Source organism: Tyto alba, unplaced genomic scaffold, assembly GCF_018691265.1.
Source record: "Tyto alba isolate M040663 unplaced genomic scaffold, T.alba_DEE_v4.0 Super-Scaffold_22, whole genome shotgun sequence".
In the NCBI taxonomy this organism is placed as follows: Eukaryota; Metazoa; Chordata; class Aves; order Strigiformes; family Tytonidae; genus Tyto; species Tyto alba.
In genome coordinates this window covers 374,261-395,408 of record NW_024881296.1, presented here as the reverse complement: position 1 = coordinate 395,408, position 21,148 = coordinate 374,261, and the positions used below count along the sequence as shown (strand labels likewise).

General features: G+C 38.7%; 1 protein-coding gene across 8 annotated transcripts in view; it reads right to left on the bottom strand.

Moving 5' to 3' along the window:
* EHBP1 (EH domain binding protein 1) overlaps positions 1-21,148 on the bottom strand; it is a 230,914-nt gene that overhangs the window by 158,079 nt on the left and 51,687 nt on the right. For all 8 annotated transcript variants that reach the window (XM_042795730.1, XM_042795731.1, XM_042795733.1 and 5 more), the window contains exon 5: positions 17,858-17,911. In XM_042795730.1, coding sequence (XP_042651664.1) covers positions 17,858-17,911 — 54 coding nt within the window. The remainder of the gene's footprint in view (positions 1-17,857; positions 17,912-21,148) is intronic.

Here is a 21,148-nt window from a genome sequence, read left to right as displayed (position 1 = left end):
TCAAATATACCTGACACAATTGTATCGCTGACTCCAAAAATATAGAAATATTTCCTGGCACAGAGTCTCCCTCACCTAGGCCTGAAACTTGAAATTGGGCATCTGCAAGTCAAACAGCAAATGTCACATATTATACAGCATCCCGTTTATTTATATATCCACATATATTATACTTGCACGAATTGTAAGTCACAAAAATAAGCGTTACTAAGTAAATATCAGGTTTCAAATAATCAGTTTCTATACATTAAAAATAAGTTGTTCTCCACATTCCAGCTACATGAGGAACATCCCTGAAGTGCTGTAGGTGCAAGTACTGTCCAAATTTCTAAAGTTCCTCTAGAAACAAGTTCACATGTGTACAAAAAGCAAAGATAGTGCTAATGGTTTATTTATTAACATATGTCACCATCTAAAACAAATACAAAAACAAATTAATAAATACAGAGTATCTCTAATGAAAATATTTTCTTCTCTACTTCTTGGCTGTGACTTTAACCTAACTTATGGAATTGAAAAAAATTTTCAATGTTAATTAACTTACTATTTGATCCATCCATACTTCAAAATATTCCACAATAAAATCAAATGAAAACAAAACAAAACAAAAACCACAGAAGCAGTCTTAATCTCGTAGTTATTGTTACGTAAAAACACTTATGAGACATCTGCATTAATCAATTATCAGAAAGTAGCGCTTCAGTCCCAGGTAGCAACAGCACTCACACAAGATTACAGGGAGCCTGACGTTTTGGCAAAACTGGAGCAAGAAAAAATGAAACTAAAAGGCATATTGTACATGTGACCTACAGGACTTGGATTATTACCTCTAAGCTTATTAAGAGTAAAAGCTGTCAGTCGGACCACCCCACAACCAGGGAGGAAAACTAAGATTACTCAGCAGCAAAAGGCATAAAAAAAAAAAAAAAAAAAAAAAAAAGAGATGTGTGTTCTCCAAATGGGCGAAGGCAGAGAGTGAACCACAGACCTGCTTCAGCTATCTAAAGCGGTAATTGGCTCACAAGAGCGACTACCACGTTAAGGCATTATCATTATCTAGCTCACATAACTGGAAATTCACGCTCTGTTCTTTAAATTGGCTTAACCAGCAGCATCTGCAGCACTTTAATTAATTACAGCAATTGGCGTACCTTAAAAGTAGATGCACAGATCTGAAATGATAATGCCCTGTGAGTAATAATTGTAAACCAGCATTAATCCAGATCTATCCTCAACAAAACCAGGGGAATACTGTTGTGCTTCAACTGCACAGAAAACAAGCTACAATGTAGTAATTATTATTGTCTGTCCAGGTTCACCAGCAAATACTACAATTCTGCCTGACACACTACATTCAATTAGCTCGGGAATGCAGAAGCTCACAACGTGCGCAACAAAAATCTGTTCGGGTTTGATGTTGTCAAGTCAAAATTCTGTTGGGCACTTAAGCTTAGGTTTCCTTCAAAGGATAAACTTGAAGTTAAAAATCGTAAGAGAGACTCATTACTACTATTTATTTTTAGTACATTCCTTATAGAGAAACATAGAAGCCATATATCACAGTAAGCTCAGAACAAAGTTTTCTTGACAGCCATTAGCTTCGCTTCAGTAAAAAAATCCACAGGCACTGTACACAAACGTGCATTTTTTTTTCCCTAATATCTGCAGCTCTAAAATACAGTAGAATTACTTAAAAAAAAAAAAAAAAAAAAGAGGCAAGAAGTTAAAAACCTCTTTTGTTCCTTTTACATACAGCAATTCAAAAATCTTTACTTCGAAGAAGATAATTTTTAAAAGCCTGACAGTGAAATCCATGTACACATCCTGGACGCGTTTAAAAGCTGTTCTGTAACAGACTTCTTCATACCATTTCCAGCCAGAACACAAAACAACACTATCAAGATTTGTCGTGACTTGCTTCTGTACAATATCTGTTTTAAAGACAGATTTTACATTTAATTACCACCATGCTGCAAAACAGACACAAGAATCTTGATCAAGTGTCTCATATGTAATGGTAGTTTAAACAAACAAACATTTAAGTAGCTCAGTGTTACTAAACCGATCAAATTTGATTCTCAAATTCACACATAATTCAGGGGTCAAAATACCTGGTGTAAAGGCTATTATCAAACCAAATTTGAACTCCCCCATTTATCAAACACAAGTTTTATCTTTCACAGCAGTGTGAAAAATGAAACCTAACTTTCTTGATTCTAATAAACATGTAGTAGTTGTGAACATATTTTTAACTAAAAGAACCACACAGCCATTGACTCAACTGAGGGATGACTGGTTTTAAGTTGCAAAAACTTTAACCATCTAATACAAATAGATGCTACAGCACAAAATAGACACCTTTGCGTAATTCTGTCCAACACCCATTTTCTGAAAGCATGCCTGTTTTCAGTGTAGCACAGAACTAACAAGGACGCAGAACATCAGCAAGGAAGCGTGTGCAAGCCTGAACAGCTAAAATACAAAGGCTGATGCAGCAGCAAAAACCAGAAATAGCAATCTGATGTAGCAACTCACACCACAGAGACATGCAAAAGGCAGGGGAGAATAATTCCTTTTTTAAAGCAGAAAAACTCCAGTGATGGTGCTTATATACTCTGTGCCTAGTGTGCTTGGGGTGAGCAGGCAGCAGTGAAGCTTCGCTAGTACCTGTAATTTTAGGACATGAATATCTGTGCTCAGATATACTCTGACAACATGTTTATCTAGGATGCAGAGAAAACAACTGCATGCACAAATAAAGAGCTGCACACTCAATGTAATCACATTCATATCCTGAGTATCCGCTTACAAATATTAATCTAGAAACTACATGTGCTACTGAGGTGCCAGCCTCCGAGGAAAAAAGGGCACAGTGCAGGAAACATATATAATAAAATAATAATTCTTAGCGAGCACTGATATTTATTCCACACAGTCACTCATTCCTGATCACAAGTGCACAATACAAGTTATTCGTTGACTAAATACCATCATGAAATGCTACGATATAAAGGTTGGAAGGATTAACACAAAAGGTCCCACTCCAAGACAAATGTCTCCTTCATAGTTCAGTTCACAGCCATCATGACTGCTCAGTCAGGCCTACGATTCTGAAATGCTGGGTATACACCTGCTAACCGAACACGCTACAGACTTTCAAAATCTCTTGTTGATACGGGCGTATTTTTAGAGGAGATTTTAATTACTGCCGTGCCAAAAGAGACTTTTTAAACATGGGAAGATCACCAAACAGTTTCCGCTTCAAATCTCTGTGCCTTCTGAAACAATTTCTACAGGGGAATTATGGATTTGCCAGGCTGGCAGGGTATACACGCCGCTTCCTCCCTTCTCCTTCAGTCTCTCACTTTTCCCAAGCAAAAACTGTGAGGCATACAACTAAACCCCCTATTTTTAAGTATTTCATATTTGCAAAAGCTTACACAAGTTAGTTGCACACTTACATAGAGGCCACTTTTAGAAATAAACAGAGAAATAAATTTAGTACCATGCACTAAAACATGCTGTAACAATAAAATTACATGGTGATTTTCAAACAAGCCATAAGTACTGGGGGAAAAAAGTACAATTCATATTTCTAAATATATCTTTGGATTTAAATATTTTTCTCTAATAATTATGCTGTTTCATGTGTTCCTAACATTTCAGAAACTATCTGGGCTCTGTTTATCTTCTCCTAATTCCATTTTCTCAGGGTACTGGATCTTTTACTTTCAGTAACAGACTACAGTATGAAATACTAAGATTTCCAAAGGAGAAAGGGCTGAATTTTAGTGCAGAATATTTTATCCTTACTGGTATAGTAAATTTTCTACTCCCTCTACTGGCATACTTTAAAAGCAAGGAAGGAAAAACCTGAAGGGCGTTCCGGCTTGTAAAACATAATGAGAAAATATTTTTTGTAACCTCAAAATAATTGTTCGCACAACTTGGCAAAACATTAATCTCAAATCCCGGGGATTTTTAAGCCATCAGCAAATTTTTGGCAGATTTATTCATTGTAAAAATTAACTGAGCACCCCAAAATAAACATCCCAGACCACTTTGTGCTCCAATTACTATCAAGCAGTCCCACCACCTGTCACTGCTCAGATCAAAACAGATCAATCCCTAAAACATACTATATGGCTAGTAAAAGATCCTAAAAGCAATCTATGGAATATAACTGTACACGATTACCATGGGTCTACAGAAATGAGCAAAAACATCCTGAGCTTAATGAGTTGCTACTTAAATGTTAGCCAGTGCTCTGTGAACCATTTTATATTAAAATTGGATAGTTCTAAACATCACACATACAAAAGTATTGTTTGACACAGTGCCATTTTGATGATAAATTGCAATCTACAGCTCAAATAAGTCTACCCAGGGATTAACATTTCAGAGGCTGAGCCAGAGATTATGTGTGTGGATCTTGAATTTCATCATCTCCCTTCGGCACAATAGCTTATTCTTTCTTTTTTCATCTATTCTCTCATGAAGGGTCAGGAAAGCTTAGCCTTGCTGTTTCATTCATTTCATCTCTACATTAACCAGATACCTTGCAGTCTTTAGTTCTTACGTGTTATTCCATTACAAATACTACAGCTACACTGCACTATGCTACAGCTAATGAGGTATGTACCAAATCAAAGGGTGCCATCAAGTGGTTGTAAGCACACTATCAGCATTATGCAAACTTAGTGTTCCGCGAGGGGTTTCACCAGGACACACCACACAGGGCCGATTAAACTCTACCATAACTTAAAGCTTTCGGGAAAATTCAGAAGCTGAGAGATGGTGGTCCCACACGATTCCACTTCTTTCCTTTCAAGTTCTAAGGCTCAGCCCAACAGCCGGCACCACCACCCAGGAGACATCCCTGTCGCTCACCATGTGGGTCAGCAGGCGCCGGGATTCTTTCGGCCGTTGCGCGCTCCGCTGCTCACCCCTGTGCACCACAAGACAAGCTAAGCACAGTCTTAACCTCTGAAATGTCTCCCAGCTAGCAATGGGACAAGAAGGGTGCTGCAGGGTGAGACTTTCACGGAAGACGGGGACAATAAATACAGTTACTTGTGCCACCACACCCAGTTTCAAGTTGAACTGAGTTACAGAATACTTGTTAATCTATTGATAATATATTGAAGACAATGTGTGAGCTCTTCCCTGCAATGCTGGTGATGAGTATTTTCAGCATTACTTGGCAGTCTGAAGAAGACTCGATAGATTGTTCTTCAGCACAAGCACTTAATCTGACCCAAACAATCGGCCTTTCCAGATGAAATACTTCATAGCCAAAACACACTTCATATTTAACCATTTTCTTCTAAGCCATATACTGGCAGCTCTAAGCCACAGCCCATCACTCCACCTCACCTTTGCCTGGCAGGAAAAAAAAACACCCAACCAAACCAAACCAAACACCAAACCAAACCCCACTTTCCAGTGCACTGGGACAGATTTCTCCAATGAAAAAGAGCAGTGTCGTTCTAAAAACTGTGACAACTTTGCTACTGTAGGAAAAAATGTTTTGCACATGCCATGGGACACAGAAGAGTTTTACTTAGTGGGGATGAGATGAGACTGAGGATTACCCAGTTGTGTCTCACCAGATCACGCCCATCCACACCATGACTTCCAGAAACTCAGCTGTCACTTAAAACACCACTTTCCATTTTGCACTTGGAAAGAAAACATTTGAATCACATTTTCATGATCTAATTGGTGAAGATAGACACAATTCTCTTCATTTCTGAAAGGGATGGACTACAAAGTATACAAAGCTAAACAGCCATGACCACACCAGCACAACCTCCAATCTTTTAAGGATGTAACTACAATGACATTTTTCCGGTGGTAGTGACAAAGAAATGTCCATGCTTGAGAACTGCTCAATGCAAATGAGGTCCAGATTCTTCTGAGACTGTTCCCGTCTGCCCAAAACCTACCAGCAAGGTTCCCACGTGTGGTCTGTCCACACAACCTGCCGCCCGCTCAGGCAACCACTCATAATTTGGGATGCCTACCACGGCCACTCCGAGGAAGCATACGGTTCCAACGCACACGCGTGAAGATCAATATTGAATTTTCATCAGCTGCAAAACAACACTCGTGTGTGGCAGACCAAAGGCAACTGGAACGTGTAACGCAGAAAGAAGTCAGCCCTTAACGTTCCACGGGTTCTCATTCATAGCTGGCTTCAGGCTTCCTCACGTTCCCTTTAAACCTGCTCACTTTGGTAGGTCAGCCAAATTCCAAATTCTGCAATACAAAGCCTTCACAGGAAACTTGTACACAAACTTCCAAAGACTGAACTATAGGTAAGGGAAAAAAAAAAAAAAAAAAGGAAATCACAAAGACCCAAACTGAGAAGATGCTAAGTTACTTCCCAAAGTACTGCACAATACGTAAGAGTTACAGAAACTAAAAAAAAGAGTGAAAGAGCTTGGTTTCCATGAAGCAGCAGAGGGCTGCTCTATCTGAAGGGGAGACTGCAGAGAAAGGGTGCAGAGGTAGCGATGGAGTACGCTGCATTAAAGCCAGAACTATTTCACCAAGTCCAGGTGAAAGACCCAAATTGTTCCACAGATCTCAAATATCCTTTGAGATAATACCCTTCAACTGTGGCCATACTAGTTATTTATGAAGTCTGTTTATTTAATACCCCAAATACTTTCTAATAAATGAGTTTCCTTGGTTATAATGTATAATTAAAGTTATATAATATGAATTGAAACTAATTATGGGGAAGATTTATACAGATGGAGCACGGAACAAGCACATAAACTTTATACTAATTCTTTGCTGACAGATTTTTAGGGTTATTTCCCAAATACTCAATTTTGTTCTTTTATTGACAAATATAGAAAAAAATCCCCCCCTAACTCATCAGGGTCCTTCCTGTGACTGCTCCTAGAAGCAAGCACCCCATGCCTCTATCATTCTGGGGTTTGGCACTTAACAGCTACTTCTGCAGAAGCTTTCCCCTTGCTCTTATCCCACTTTGGTCCAGCTGCAGCTCATCCTCTCTGCTCCTGTTTTCCCTGATGCCCGTATTACTCAAACATGCAGTCTCCCTCGGTCTCACCTTTCTGTTGCAGACAACAGTTCCTTAATGCAGCAACATCAGCCATTTCTCGGGTGTTGCACTTCTTATTTTCAGGGAAAGATGTATTAAAGATCCGAGAATACCAGAATAGTAGGGTTGGGGAGGAAAACCAAACCAAAACAACCCAGGGGTGGGGAAGGGAGGTAAAAAGGTCTAAAATTTTCTCAGAGACAGATTTTTGTATCACTTGATTTCTATGTTGTTCTTGTATTTTCTGAATTTATTTACCCCATAAATGTGGAGAGCACTGACAAATCTCTCATTGCAAGTAACCTCTCACTCTTCATCAGAAAAAAATATGCAAATATAATTAGTTTCCATTTCAGGGATCTACTTTACAGACAAAATTAAGAGAGAGAATTCTTCACATAAGTTTCAGTATTACTTCTGATTTGGTACATATTGTACACATTCTTTGATTTTTGTGCTGTACTTTCCTGAAACTGGTGACTGTTTTATAGAGATTTTTTTGCTTTAAGGAGCAAAGCTTCAGAGGGTTTCCCACATCTTGATGAGCTCTTAGGGTATAAAACATTAAAACTATGTGCAAAAACAGAGAGCCTTTAAAGAAAACCTCTGAAAACTAATAGGTTGGTTTATTTCTAGCAAGCAAAACCCTCAAAGCTAGACCTGGCAGTTTCCAATTTTGGCCAGTGGACCACAAGATATTAAAAAAGCCCACAAACAACACAACTTATAGAGCCTGATGCCCACCATGTTCAGCCTGCCATTCTGCCAACCTGCTACATTTCCAGTGAGGACAGTCCAGTTAGTTCTCAGATCTGGTCTACAGAAAAGACATCAGAAGCAGAAATATTACTATTTAACAGCACAGCGTAACACACAACTGTATCATCCTCAAACTTTGAATTCATTATGTTTGGTATATTATTACATTTTAATTTTCAAGCCACTGGAAAGTGTAAGAAACATTGCTTAAGTATAGACCACTGTGCCCAGAATAGCAATCTTTGAGCTCAGGGTTGCAACTTTATATGGGTCATGAATTAGGCAGAAAATCAGTTTAATCTTGTATTTATGACAGTATGTGGAACCATGGAAAATACTGAACAGCTACAAGTTATCATTTTATGGCACTTCATTCAGTGACATTTTATTTGCACAATCCTTCCAGCCTAGTCTCAGGTTGCCACCACACCTAAGCTAAACCAGAAAAAGTTCATTTATGCTGCCTATAAAAATTCAAGAAGCAATTTGGCCCAGCTACAGATAATGCAAAACAATGAGAAAAGGAGAAAATTCATGTGACAAAAAAACCAACATGGTGGTGCAGCATCAATTCAGAGTGAAGAATATGCTAGGAGGGAAAAAAAACCTGAATGAAATGGCATCAATTAAGTTATGGAGGTCAATTAATCTCCATTCTATTAAACTCTATTAAGACAGTTAACAACCAAAAGATAAGAGGCTCAAGGCAATAACACTCAGTGCTATTACACTGCCAGATGGTTCTCCTAATAACAACGGTGTTCAGGAAGCCAGAAATCTTATTTTTCTGTCAGCTGGCTACTGGTCTGCTGGTGGCCACTATTTTTAAATAATACATTCTAAGTTAAATTACAACTGCTTGCATGTAACCATACTATCCAGTTACTTAATGCAGAGCTACCTTTTACACAATAAGGGATATTCTAATTCTTTTTTGACCTATTTCCATACCTTGAGCACATGCAATTGCAAGGTATTATCTCAAATCAACCAACATATTCAACTGGACTCCCAGATTATCTGCCTTTGAAGGTGACTTATGTCAAAAATATTTTTCATTAAATGCACTGCTATTTTTCTCCATTTTCCACACTGAATATTTTGTCCTACATAGCTGCAACATACACTGTTTTAACACCATACAGCTACCAGGTCAGAAATGAGATTTATCCAACATAATATTGCCCCAGACGGCGGCATTTTACATAATGATATTCTGAACTGCATCGAGAGCAAACAAATATCCTTGACTGTATGTAAATGTAAAAACACACTCAGACATATAAAACCAGGAAAAAAAGTGGCAAGCTGAACAAGCTTAAAAGCAAATACTTTTCTATTAAAAGGCAAGTTGCTCAGCTCAGCTTATGCCTAGAGTATGATTAGAACCCCACTGTAAAACAATTACCAGGACACTCTTCTGTATTTGATGTCTGAAAGAGAAACGACCTCATGCAGACTCTGTCTCTTGTGTGTGCTGGCAAGTGTATTTTACTGCTGATTTTCTATGAATAAACATATGCTAAGAGCGGCTGAAACACACTGCTGGTTTTAAACATGCCTAATGTAGTATTAGAGGTTCATTTCCAAAGCGGTCTGCCTTGTTTATCAGCTTCCTCCCTCCAGCTGGCAAAGAATACCACTGATAGCAACTCTGATCAGCTGTCTTGCACAGTACACTCATCTATAGGAGACACATTCCTCTAGCAGGAAATAACCTCCCCCCAAAAACCTAAACAAAATGGTTCTAGCAATTTAGAAAACAGTTGTGCTTTACTACTGTGAATCAATAATAACCATATAAATTATATGTCATCAAACTCCTTCCACTGTAAATGTTACTGTATACCACACTTACTGAGCTTATAAAGCTAGAGCCTCATACCCAGGCTGTTCTGCCCAGCAGCCTCCTGTCTCTATCTGCCATTTGTGAGACCCTCTCATGTAACTGTAGCATAAATATCAGAAAATGAAATGTCTCCTTTTTTAGAGAGTTTTGAACTGAAACACTGTAACATAGTCTTCAAAACTGCCATATTGTCTGCCAAATTGTATTTGATACAGATCCACTTAGCGCAGTTATTAACACAGCATCAGAAACAACAGCACTTAAAGGACAGTTTGGGCACTGCATTTCATTTGGGAGATAAAGATCAAATAACAAAAGAAAAATTTCTTAACTATTTTTGAAAAAACACAGTAGAGATGAGTTGGATGGACTCACATTTCACACTCTATTTTACAGATGCGAGATAAATAAGGTTATTAAAAGTAAAAAAAAAGTTAATTAGATATTAAAAGTTCTTTCAACAATTCATCTGAAATTCTCATTTAGATGAGATTTTTGTCATCTCACAGCTCTGGTTTAATAGATCGCTGCATATTAATGACAAAAAGGATTAGCAGTGACTCTAATTTCAGGGGATCTGGGCAGAGTCCTGTTTTGGTCAGGAGTAAAACGTCCACTGCAGACAAAACAGCAGCACAGGATGAGCGAACACCATTTGAAGCAACTAGCAGGCTTTGCTTGGGGTTACTGGGGTGGCTGCAGGTCAAAACAGAAATGAATTGGCTAGAGCCCTTCGGGAAAGCTTCCGCAGCACCTGCCCTCACGATGCCTACCTCAAAGCAGGACCGCTGGTGCCTCCTCCCTGTATGCTGTGCCATACAGAGGGGAAAACACCCAGAAACACAACACACACACACACCCCCCATCTTCCATGCCTTGCTCATGCAACACTCGCCCTAAATACAGGTGGAAATGTATTTATCCTACAGCGTTTGGCATAAAATGTCTCCATCAGAACTCATGTGTGCAATCCACTTCCGTTATCTTCTGTAATTTTCAGAGATGGTGCCTAAACTGTGAGGGGGTTGTTTAAGTGAGTGACCCCCATAGGGTTGGTGCGGATGACAGGAGGCTCGGGCGCTCCGGGACAGCCACCCGAAACCAGGGTAATTCACTTTGTGCACAGGCCCCTCTCCCATTCCTGAACAAAGCCGACACCCTGCCTCTGATTGGGCTCTACTTTCAGTTAAAATCGCACAGAAACACCATCATGACGCGCACAAGAAACCACGCGTCACCAAAAAAACCCCACAGCGTCAGGCCTCCTAGAGAGATTTCCAAGCCTGTCTCCTTCAGAGCCAGAGCAGCCAATCAAGACAACAGTTTCTGCAAGTTTTGCTCCAAAAAACTAATCTTGGAGATTTCTCAACTAGAACAAAGTGCTAAATACTTAATGTAAGCAAAAACTAAAAGTAAAACAAGTTTTCTGATTCTCTAGTACATTTAAAGCAGAGCAAGTGTGAGATGGCTGAGAAAGCAGCATTTAATTCCTGGCTATATCTAAACCAGAATAGCCAGCCTAATTTACACAGACAGACAGTCACAGTTCACATAATCTCATACAGCAGAATATGACACGGGAATTAAAGGACCAGAAAAGCATGTCTGAACTATGAGCTTCCTGTTCTAAATGTATTAAATGCAGACATTTAATACAGAAAAAAGCTAACCTGGTAGGTTCTTATTTTAAGTCAAAAATGTATTTCAAGCAGAAAATACAAAACAAACGATAGAGCTTTTTTTGATTACTTTTTCTTAAATAAAGCAAATAGGCAAATTAAACTCAAGCTTCCACACGTTACAAAGATGCACTAGAAGAGATGGCCAAGATTTTGTAATAAATTCTGGTATAGCAACTGATGAGCAAATAAGGAATCATCTTATTCAGTATGCCAGTCTTCTTCCCCGGGTTCCTTCTGCAAACAGCACTGGCAATCATAAGAATTTCTATTCACTACGTTATGCTGGCATTTGCCTCCCAACATTAATTTCCAGAAACAGGAATATTTAACATCTAGACTTGGGCTTTTTTCCTGATGGAAAGCTAAACTTGTTATTGCAAAGTTAGCGTCACAGCATTGCTGTAGTAAGAGATTTAAACACCCAGTGTAAGTCCGATTTTACCAAAACTCTGGGCTAGCTACTGTTCAAATTCAAATTAGCTGCTTCTTTTTTGAAGCTTTTCAAAGCTTCATTTGGAAAACAACATATTCAGAGCTGTACCTGATGAAAATTTAACTTCTTGCTAACACCTCATTTTATTGTATCGCATTTAAAATAGGTCACCTTTAAGAAACAAATTCATTTCTACATCTCATCCACCTGCCCTCTCTTTCCCATTATTTTCCCATTATTTATCACCTTTTTGTGTTGTTATGCCTAAAAATAACTGATGGGCATTTTAGGAGAGAGAAGCAATCTCTCCAAACCTGTGAGTGATATAACGTGCTTTAGGGCATTCAAAATGAGAAAACATCAAAAGCAACCATGATACAGAATTACAGGGGAGGTGGTAGGGGAGTGGGGCAGGGGGACAACCACAAAACGATGCACTTGGACCAATAAAATGATACTAGATTATGTCAAATTTTCGGTAAATTTTTCTAATGTTTCTTTCATTTTAAGGCTTTGCTCACATTTCAGCAGAGGCCAGTTCAGAACTCTTTTTGGGTTAGGGTTCCTGAAGTTACGAAAGAGCAACAAGACAGAAGCAGAAGTCAGATCTCATTTTTCAGCGTAAACTTGCTGTACTTCTTAACTATGTGCTGTAGGCTAGCATGAACAGCAAACTCTGAACTGTTTTTCTCATTTCAGCAGCTTCATTGGACATATTTTCCTGCAGAAAACACTTAGAATACCCCTTACTGGTTAAGGTAAAAAAAATTACCGGAAGCATGGACGTGTCTCACAGAACATCGGACATCTTACAAATGACTGCCAAACTTGACAGGTTGACATAGTTTTCTTCTCCATTCATTACCTTAATATTCAAAAAGGCACTGTTAGAAAACAGTGGCCTAAAATGCTCATCAAAACATTTCGGAAAACTCTCTAGAAATGATAAAAGCAGATGCAAGTTCACTTTCCAAGCTCTCCATACAAGAACAGCCTGGAAATTGAGGGCGAGTCTTCACCAGGCAGGCGACGGTGCGCAGGCGGAGCTGGGGGCTGCCAGTCCCCGAAAGCCCCTGCGCGAGCGGATCAGGACCCTGAACTCACTCACACAAACGGGTCCTTAGAATGAATGAGACTGCTAATGACCTGCTACAGCAATCACGGGGAAATTAAATCGCATGTGTAACCACTGTCACATTGTTGTGGTTGGTTAGTCAGAGGCAAGAAGAAAGGAGGGAGCCTGCAGCCACCCAGAAAGCAGAGTCTGTTCTCCATAGCTGTCACTGGGAAAGACAAGAAATAGCAGCCTTTGACTGCACCAACAGAGACTGAGGCCAGAACAGAATGATTCCCAACAGCAAGAACCATGGAGCATTAGAACAGGCTGCCGGGAGACACTGCTGAGACCCCATCCTAAAAAGTTTTCTTAAAACCGTTTAGGCAGGTGTTTGCCTGGAATGATGCCTTGAGGCAACAGGACAGGGCAGGTGAGGCTGCCTCCGGCCCCGGCCTAGATGAATTTATGAGCAAAGCTTCAAAAACAGGTGGGGCATTTTTATTCCCATTCATCTGCCAAGTTAGGAGCTGTGGGATGTCCTCTTCTGTGGTTAGCAAAGGCCCTGTTTTAATAGGCCTGCCACCTAAGAGGAGGAGTATGGTTAGTGTCAGGGATACAGCGATGACTGCCAATGCCTTGATTACATCGATGCTGCTGGAAAGGGCTGGCTCACCACAACCCCAGGTCTCCTGAATAACCTATATAAAGAGGTGCTACACAAGGCACAGGAGGGGAGATGGAGAAGCCTACTATCAACTCTGGGATATATTAGTACGCCAGTTTATTAGTTATTAGAGATACAAATCCAGGCTCAAAAAACATTTCCTACAAAAAGCTGGAAAAGTTGTTTCATAGGTTACATCTTTTACCCTCTGGAAACACCTTATGAACTTTTCAGTTTCATTGAAGAATACAGGAGGTAGCTGTCTGCGAAGCTGTCAGCAAACAGGCAAATGTGATGGCCATCCTCAACTGATATTCTTATGTGCTTTTCCATGCTTTGAGCAAATGAGGAAGCAAATGACATTTTTACATCACTTCAGCTACCTTTAGCTTAGACAAAATTTTTGTACACAGAGTCAGTGAAAGCTTCTACGTATTTGGACCAATTTAAACCTCCACTCTTCCCTCGTGTCCCTTCCTTCTTCCATCAGCTAGACAATCTGCAGAGATCAAGAAACACAGTCCAAACTTCAGGTCAGCTGAGCTCTTCTTAGAGATGCAGTCTTCATTTCAAGTTGACTAAAACTCACCAGCTGCCCTCCTCTGGGCACATCTGAGGGGATGCTCAATGACTGCCCCAGCACAGGCCACTTCACAAACTATTTTACTGCTAAAAGACAAAGATGAATTTAGAAACATGCACTGTTCTTTTATTTAAATAGGAGAAAGTGTGACGGAGACTTTAACGCTCTTTGTGAGATTTTTTTTTTTTCCTGGTATCTATAGAGTCTGTCACCACATTGGAAGCTCTTTGTTGAGCACTGGTACAACAGAAAGTCCAAGAAAACAATTCATAAGAGAAATCAGAAGTTAATGCTGAAAAAATTAACACTGGAAATTGGGGCTCAGACAGTGAAAAGAACCAGGTGCGGAAAGAGCACACAATCAAATTACCCTTAGGAGTAGTATGAGAGAAAAATAAGGAAGTGGCTTATATTTTTAAATGGAAGGTGACTAGTCCTTGTTCACTAAACTAAATAAGCAAGATAAGCTAATGCCAGTCCGTAAGGGTCTGAAAGCCTATTACCTCTCCACAGATGGGTAAGCCTTATCCTTAGCTATGAATTTCTTGCTCTCCAACTTGCAACCGCCAATCTGAAGATCCGATATGATTATTCAGAACAGCTACAAAACCAAGACAATTCAAAGAACTGCTTCGTGAAGGAAAACCAGATAACCAAATAAACAGTCTGGTTAAAAAAAGATGAAGTTAGAGATAAGAAAGTTAGCAGTAAATATACAAAGAACACAGCTGTGAAGGAGATAAAGGCATAGAAGCAACTGAGGGAAAATTAATATCGACATTTAAATATTAAGAAACCACGCTACAATCAAATTATTTATGGATTAGACTTACAGAAGATGATAAAGGTTCACTTAGTAGAATACAAACACATAGTGGCTAAGACATTAGAAATACAGTTAGAAAAAGAATCCTACAATTTGATGTACAACAAAGTATTGTATTTGCAGGATTAAAGAACAACAAAAACCAAAACGCACACAAAAACCCCCAAATGAACTCTCCGCCCCAGACCAAAAACAATGACAAAAATACCCCCAAGAAACAAGTATCTTGCATCATTGTCATTTACAACATGGTCATCTCGCACAAATCACCTCACCACTACTTAAAATTTCACCTGAAAGTCCAGGATAATCTTATTTTGAATTTAGTAACATCTGCCAACCTAGGCCTCAAACTTCAGTTGAATATCTCTGTTAGCTAGTCCTTGCTTAGACATACTGAGCCATTACAAAATTATTTTGGAGATTGATTTTTAATAGTAATTAAGAAAAAATCTCAAAAGAAATGTTTTTAGCAGAATTTGGATTGCTTCTTAATGAAAGAATGTCCATAAACTTTTCAGACTTCAGTATTTTGCGTTCTGAGTGCTGCTAACCAAGAAGGAAGGGAAACCCTGCAGCCTCTGATGGCAGAAAACATACTTGGACAAATAGGAAAATCCCACAAAGGACCGTAAATGTCCCTGCAGTTGTAACCTACCCTTGTCAGGTTCAGTGACAAATATGTTCCTTTAAGACCAGAAAAACCATCTGTTAAACCTGAAAGGTGGCAATGTAGACAATTTAGGGAGGGGGGAGATCAAGCCTCCTGTCTCCCCTGCGCCCAGATTTTAAACAAGCAGTTGGTTTGGGCTCTGCAGTGTCAGCCAGCCATTGTATAATTTGTGACTTGCTCAAACAGATGAACATATTTTCATCCACCACTAAGTGGAGCTGTTATTCCTGGAAAAGAGTTTCTCCATATTTTCAAATATATTTGCAGACCACATTTTTTTGGCAGTATCTACAGCTTTCTGTAGTGTTTCATTGTTAAAAAAAAAAAAAGAGATATTAAAACCGTCTGGTTTTATAGTTGCTTTAGATCTCATTTTCTGCAGTAAAAGTATTTATCAAATTTATTATTCTGAAGATAATATTTATATATTCTCTAATCGAAGAATAAATATTTACCTACCAAGACTATTTGGCAGTTCTCATGGGATGAACTAATGGCATAATTAAGGTTGCAAAGAATAAGTTTGCATGCAACAAAAGATTGCTCCATCCCCAATATATACTGGAACCATTTCCATCTGTTTTGGCCGAGGCAAGATTTGAGGCAAAGAGCAGTAACAGCATGCAGTGACTCTACTGCTGCCACCTCTAGATATCAAACAATAACATGTGGAAAAAAGAAATGTGTTATGAAGCAGGACGTGAAGTCTACATGTCCACTATAAACTTCTGAAAAAAAGTCTCCAGCAACGTCACGGGAAACCCAACTATACCCCGAGGGGCTGGCTGAGAAATACACTGACATTGTTTTATCCAGAGTAACTTGTATAGTGACAACTGGTGATGGAAACTTCTCTGATTAAAATAAACTAAGTGAGAAAGAAAAGGCAACTCCAGGAAACACTAACTAAACTGTGCTTTGTGTTTGTAAGTCTCAGAAACGAAAATAGAAACTTGACATTTAACAACAAAAGTATAAATTAAACACTTTGCTTTCAGCCCTCTTAAATGCTCAGTCACTGGTGATCGGAATAAACCTTAGCTTTGGACATCCAAATCACTTCTGATATAGACAAGAAAGAAGCAGCAGCATTTTCAGCCAAAAAAGATAACATGCAAATTCCATTCATTCCCCATACTTCAGTGCTGTGTTGCACTACTATGACTCAGTAGAAGAGCAATACTTTTTTGTTTAAAACCAACATAAATAAAAATTAAATCATGTTACTGAGAAGCAGTCCATAATGAAACTATATTAAAACCAACATAAATAAAAATTAAATCATGTTCCTGAGAAGCAGTCCATACTGAAACTATGTTAATGAGAGATAAACACATTGTCTTGATACCGCAAGTCCTTTTAAATTTATTTCAAGAAGTTTCCTCTTCGAGCAAACTCCGGGTAAAGCATCTCCCCCGGTTTTGAGCCCAGGCAGCCCCAGAGCAGACGCTGCAGCCCAAAACAGAGAAGGGAAAGGGAAAAAGTACTTCATGAAACACTTGCCCTGTGAAATGATAAGCCCCGCTGTTTGGCACAGTGTGGTTCATACGGCCTGCAGGAGTGGGAAGCTCTGAGCTCCTGACTCAGAGGAGTCTGAGATTCACAGGAGCCACCTTTTGGGTTTTCACGGGGTGCACAAGACGGCTCCCCCCAGGCAGAGAGAGTGAGGCTGGGATCCCAGGCAGGAGCAGGCACAGCATGACACTCGCTCTTCGCTTGTGTGACCAAGGCTGCTCCCATCTCTCCACCCTGCCTCAGTTTCTTCACCCGCAAAACACTGGTGATGAAACTGTGCTCTTCACTCAAGAGCAGCATTCAAAACCAGGAAGGGTGCGCTGCTGTTTGGCATGTGCAGATGTCATAACCCAGCTCTGACATGCTCACTCCCCCTGCTCACAGAAAAATAATGTGTCATAGCCCATAAAACAATGAGTCATAACCCAGCTCAAACTTGTTTACTATATTGCTCATAGCAAAATAATGCAAGGAAGACTGATGCTTACAGGGAAGGAATTTAAGAAGTGTAGTATAGTACTCCCCTCTCCTATATTTTAACTGTAACATAACAATATGTGTTTTAATAAGCCTTTATTATTATGGAGCAAGGCTTTACTGTGGTTCAGCAGCTCAAATCTTACTCAAACCTTTTTTGCATTTGGACACCCTTTAATATTCTAAATGATTAAGTCTTACACATATGGGGAAAAAAAAAAAAAAAAACAACAAAAAAACCATAACAACATTCCAGCTTACATTCTCTATGACAAACGTCCATTCTTTGTCTTCAAACTCTTCAGCATGGGGATCCTGGAAAAACAAACCAGAGAATTTAAGTCTAAAAACAAACCAGGGTGCAAGACATTGCAAATCAGCCAAGATTTTCATATACTCATAGAAATATTTTTACCCACTGAAGATGACAGAGGGAAGTATTTTAGCTGGGATGTGGGCTTCAACTAATGTCAATAAGATGACGAGCAAATTGGTATAAAACTGCCAGTGAAGATTTAATAGACTCCTACAGATACAAACAAAAGGTTGATTCTGATAAAGGCCTCTAGTTCTATTTCCTTTCATCCATGGGAGAAAAAAAAAAAAAAAAAAAAAAGATAAACCTCATTTTATTTCTTAAATTCCACCTCCCAAATAAACACAACAAATCTAAATCTTGCAGAGAACAGTAAAGGAAGCTACTGCTCCCACATGGACATGAGAAGACATACCCCTACAGCAGGCATCAAAACCATCCCCCCCACCTCCTCGTGCCCAAACTCCATCAGCATGAGCAGAGATCCAAAGTCACAGCTTCTGTACAGTACGTCATTTCACTGCAAATTTCTTAAATACCTATCCTTACTTCATAACATTTCTATTACCTCACACGCAAGGATCAACAAAAATTTTCACCAACAGGAAGATAAATAATCAGGTTCATATACTGGGCATTTGTTTCCAATGTAATGAGCTTTCAACCCAGTCGTGTAGTCTGTATTGTGGTTGTCTGAAATCAAGATAACTGTGGAGACATTGTCATTCCCTTCATGCCTCTATCAACGATCCTACTTTAAAAAAAAAATGCCTTTTATCTTTTTAATATAATTAATTTATCATCCAATCCTAGTTCTGACCAACTGTAACAGAATAAATGCTACTCCTCTTGCAAAACAGCTTCTCATGCTAAGAGAATGCGGCTTTAGGCTTTCTTCTGACATGAAGCCTCATTTTGCTATACCTCAATTTTATTCTATTATTTCTAGTTATAGAAAACCACTCAATTACTCCTTTGCATCTGACATTTGCATGCTATAGCAACTTGTAGATAAATGTCACTTCTCCATAATCAGCATTTGCCTTCATCATACGAAACCCTTCAGCACCTGCAGTTTTCTTGCAATTATTTGGAGCCTGTTCATGATACTACATCAAGCACTGCAGTAATTCCATCTTGCTGCTGTAAATTAACAAACTGGATCGAGATATTTTGCTTCTACTTTATCTCTGTTAGCACCATCTCTCCTTTTTTTCCAGAATGCTACATGCCTCACATTCAGTCTTTTCAACTCCTTTTATCTTAGTCTTTCTTTAACCATCCTTGTTTCACTTAGTTTTGCCTTGAAGTCAGACACACGGTGAGCAGAGGTACTGCATCACAGTACTTCAAATTATTCTTTTAACTAGTTCTCATCAAATACACAAAAGATTTTGTCAGTAACAAGATTACAGCATAAACAACCAGGAAAAATAATTATTTTCTTCTTTTTCCAGCACACAAAAAACTTGGAAAGTGTGCTCTTAAATAAACCTCCTCTTTGAACAAACTACAATAACATCCTATCTCAACCAGCGCAGTCCTTCCTACAAAATCCAGCAAAGTGGGTTCACTGCTCTGCAGACCCACGGTAAAACACAAGCTCTCCTTGCAGGAGGAGTCCTGCTGGGCAGCAACATGCTCACAGAGGAAATTCAACCATACATCATGCCACTGGCACCAACATTAGCTATACGATTAACAGCTACAAGCAGAGGTGTCATATGCAGTACACATTTTAAAATGCATTACTCCAACAATGGGATGTGGTTTCGATGAAAAAATACAGGATGTTACTAAAAACTTGGGTCAAAACTCATGATTTATTTTGATAATTATGTAATTATATATCCATCACATTAATCAGGTTTGTGGAATTCTTCATTATGTAAATAAAGTGCAGGATACCTGCTGGTTTGCTGTATCCTTTATACATTCTGAAGATAGAGTTTTCTGTAATCCAGCTATTAAATACTTATAATTTTCAAGAGTTAACCTGGGGCAACTACCTTCTTGTTTAATTGCTTCCTTTGATACAGCACAAAATGACATAATGAGATTTAATGGGATCATTAATCACTTTATGTTTTACTAAGCTACTCCATAAGTGACTAAACTCTTAAATATTTCATCTTGCTCAATTTTTTTCATAACTCCCCCAAAAGCTATTAATGCAAACTTGTAGGTTTACCTAAAACTGCTTGCAAAGTCAAGGCCCAGTATTTTATCCCATGTAACAAACAAAACAATTGTTTAGTTCATGCAAGGCAATAATCTATAAAGAAAACCAAATACCTTCTAGAAATGTCAATAAAACCAATTCACACCTCTGAAGGCTACAAAACCAGGTGCTCTGCTGAGTATTTTCTGATAATCTGACAAAAATAATACTGTATAATGAAGAGACTTCTCAATATTCAACATGTTAGCATGCACTTGAAAGCAAGTTGTGAACATTTCTGAAAAACAAATGTGAGTGTATTATCCCAAGCTCCTTCCCAACTACCCAGAATTAAAAAAAAAGTTTCAAGGACTTCTCTAATGATCAGCCTTACCAAAAGTTCAGAGAGTATGAAATATGATATGGACACCTTGCATATATGTAAGATATTTGAGATTTAAAGATAGATCCAGATCATATTTTTTTTTTCTAAGCCACATCTATTGTTATTCTTAAAATGCCTCTAGAAACAGTAAACCCCAAATAAGATTATACACATAAGCCTCAGAATTTCCTTGCAACAGACACATAAGTGGCTTTACTCTTCTCACTAAAATGCTTTTATTAGAAGCCCAGAGACCACCGGTCTTATTTCTAGCTAACTTACAACTTTATTATGTGGTCAGCATTACTAGATACTTGTATGATGATAGTTACAACACAGTTTCTACTGCAACCACCATTTCACTCCGTGGGCTAACATTTCCATATGTGGTCTCCATAAAAAGAGATGTTTCTATAAATCTGGCTAATCTTTCATCTTATTTTGGATTTGAAGAGTGTATCTAGCAGTAAATAAACAGAACAACACATGCTTCCCTCACTGGCTAACCCATATTCTCCATTACCATAAAACTCATGCAGTGAATTTAGCAAGCATATTTCAGGACTATACATCTGACTACTCTCTAGGAAAAAAAAAAAAAAAAAAAAAAAAAAAAAAAAAAGGCCAGTGCAAAGAAGAATAAGCCCAGGAGTGACAGTTATAGCAGCCTTTGAAATTTTCACTGTACAA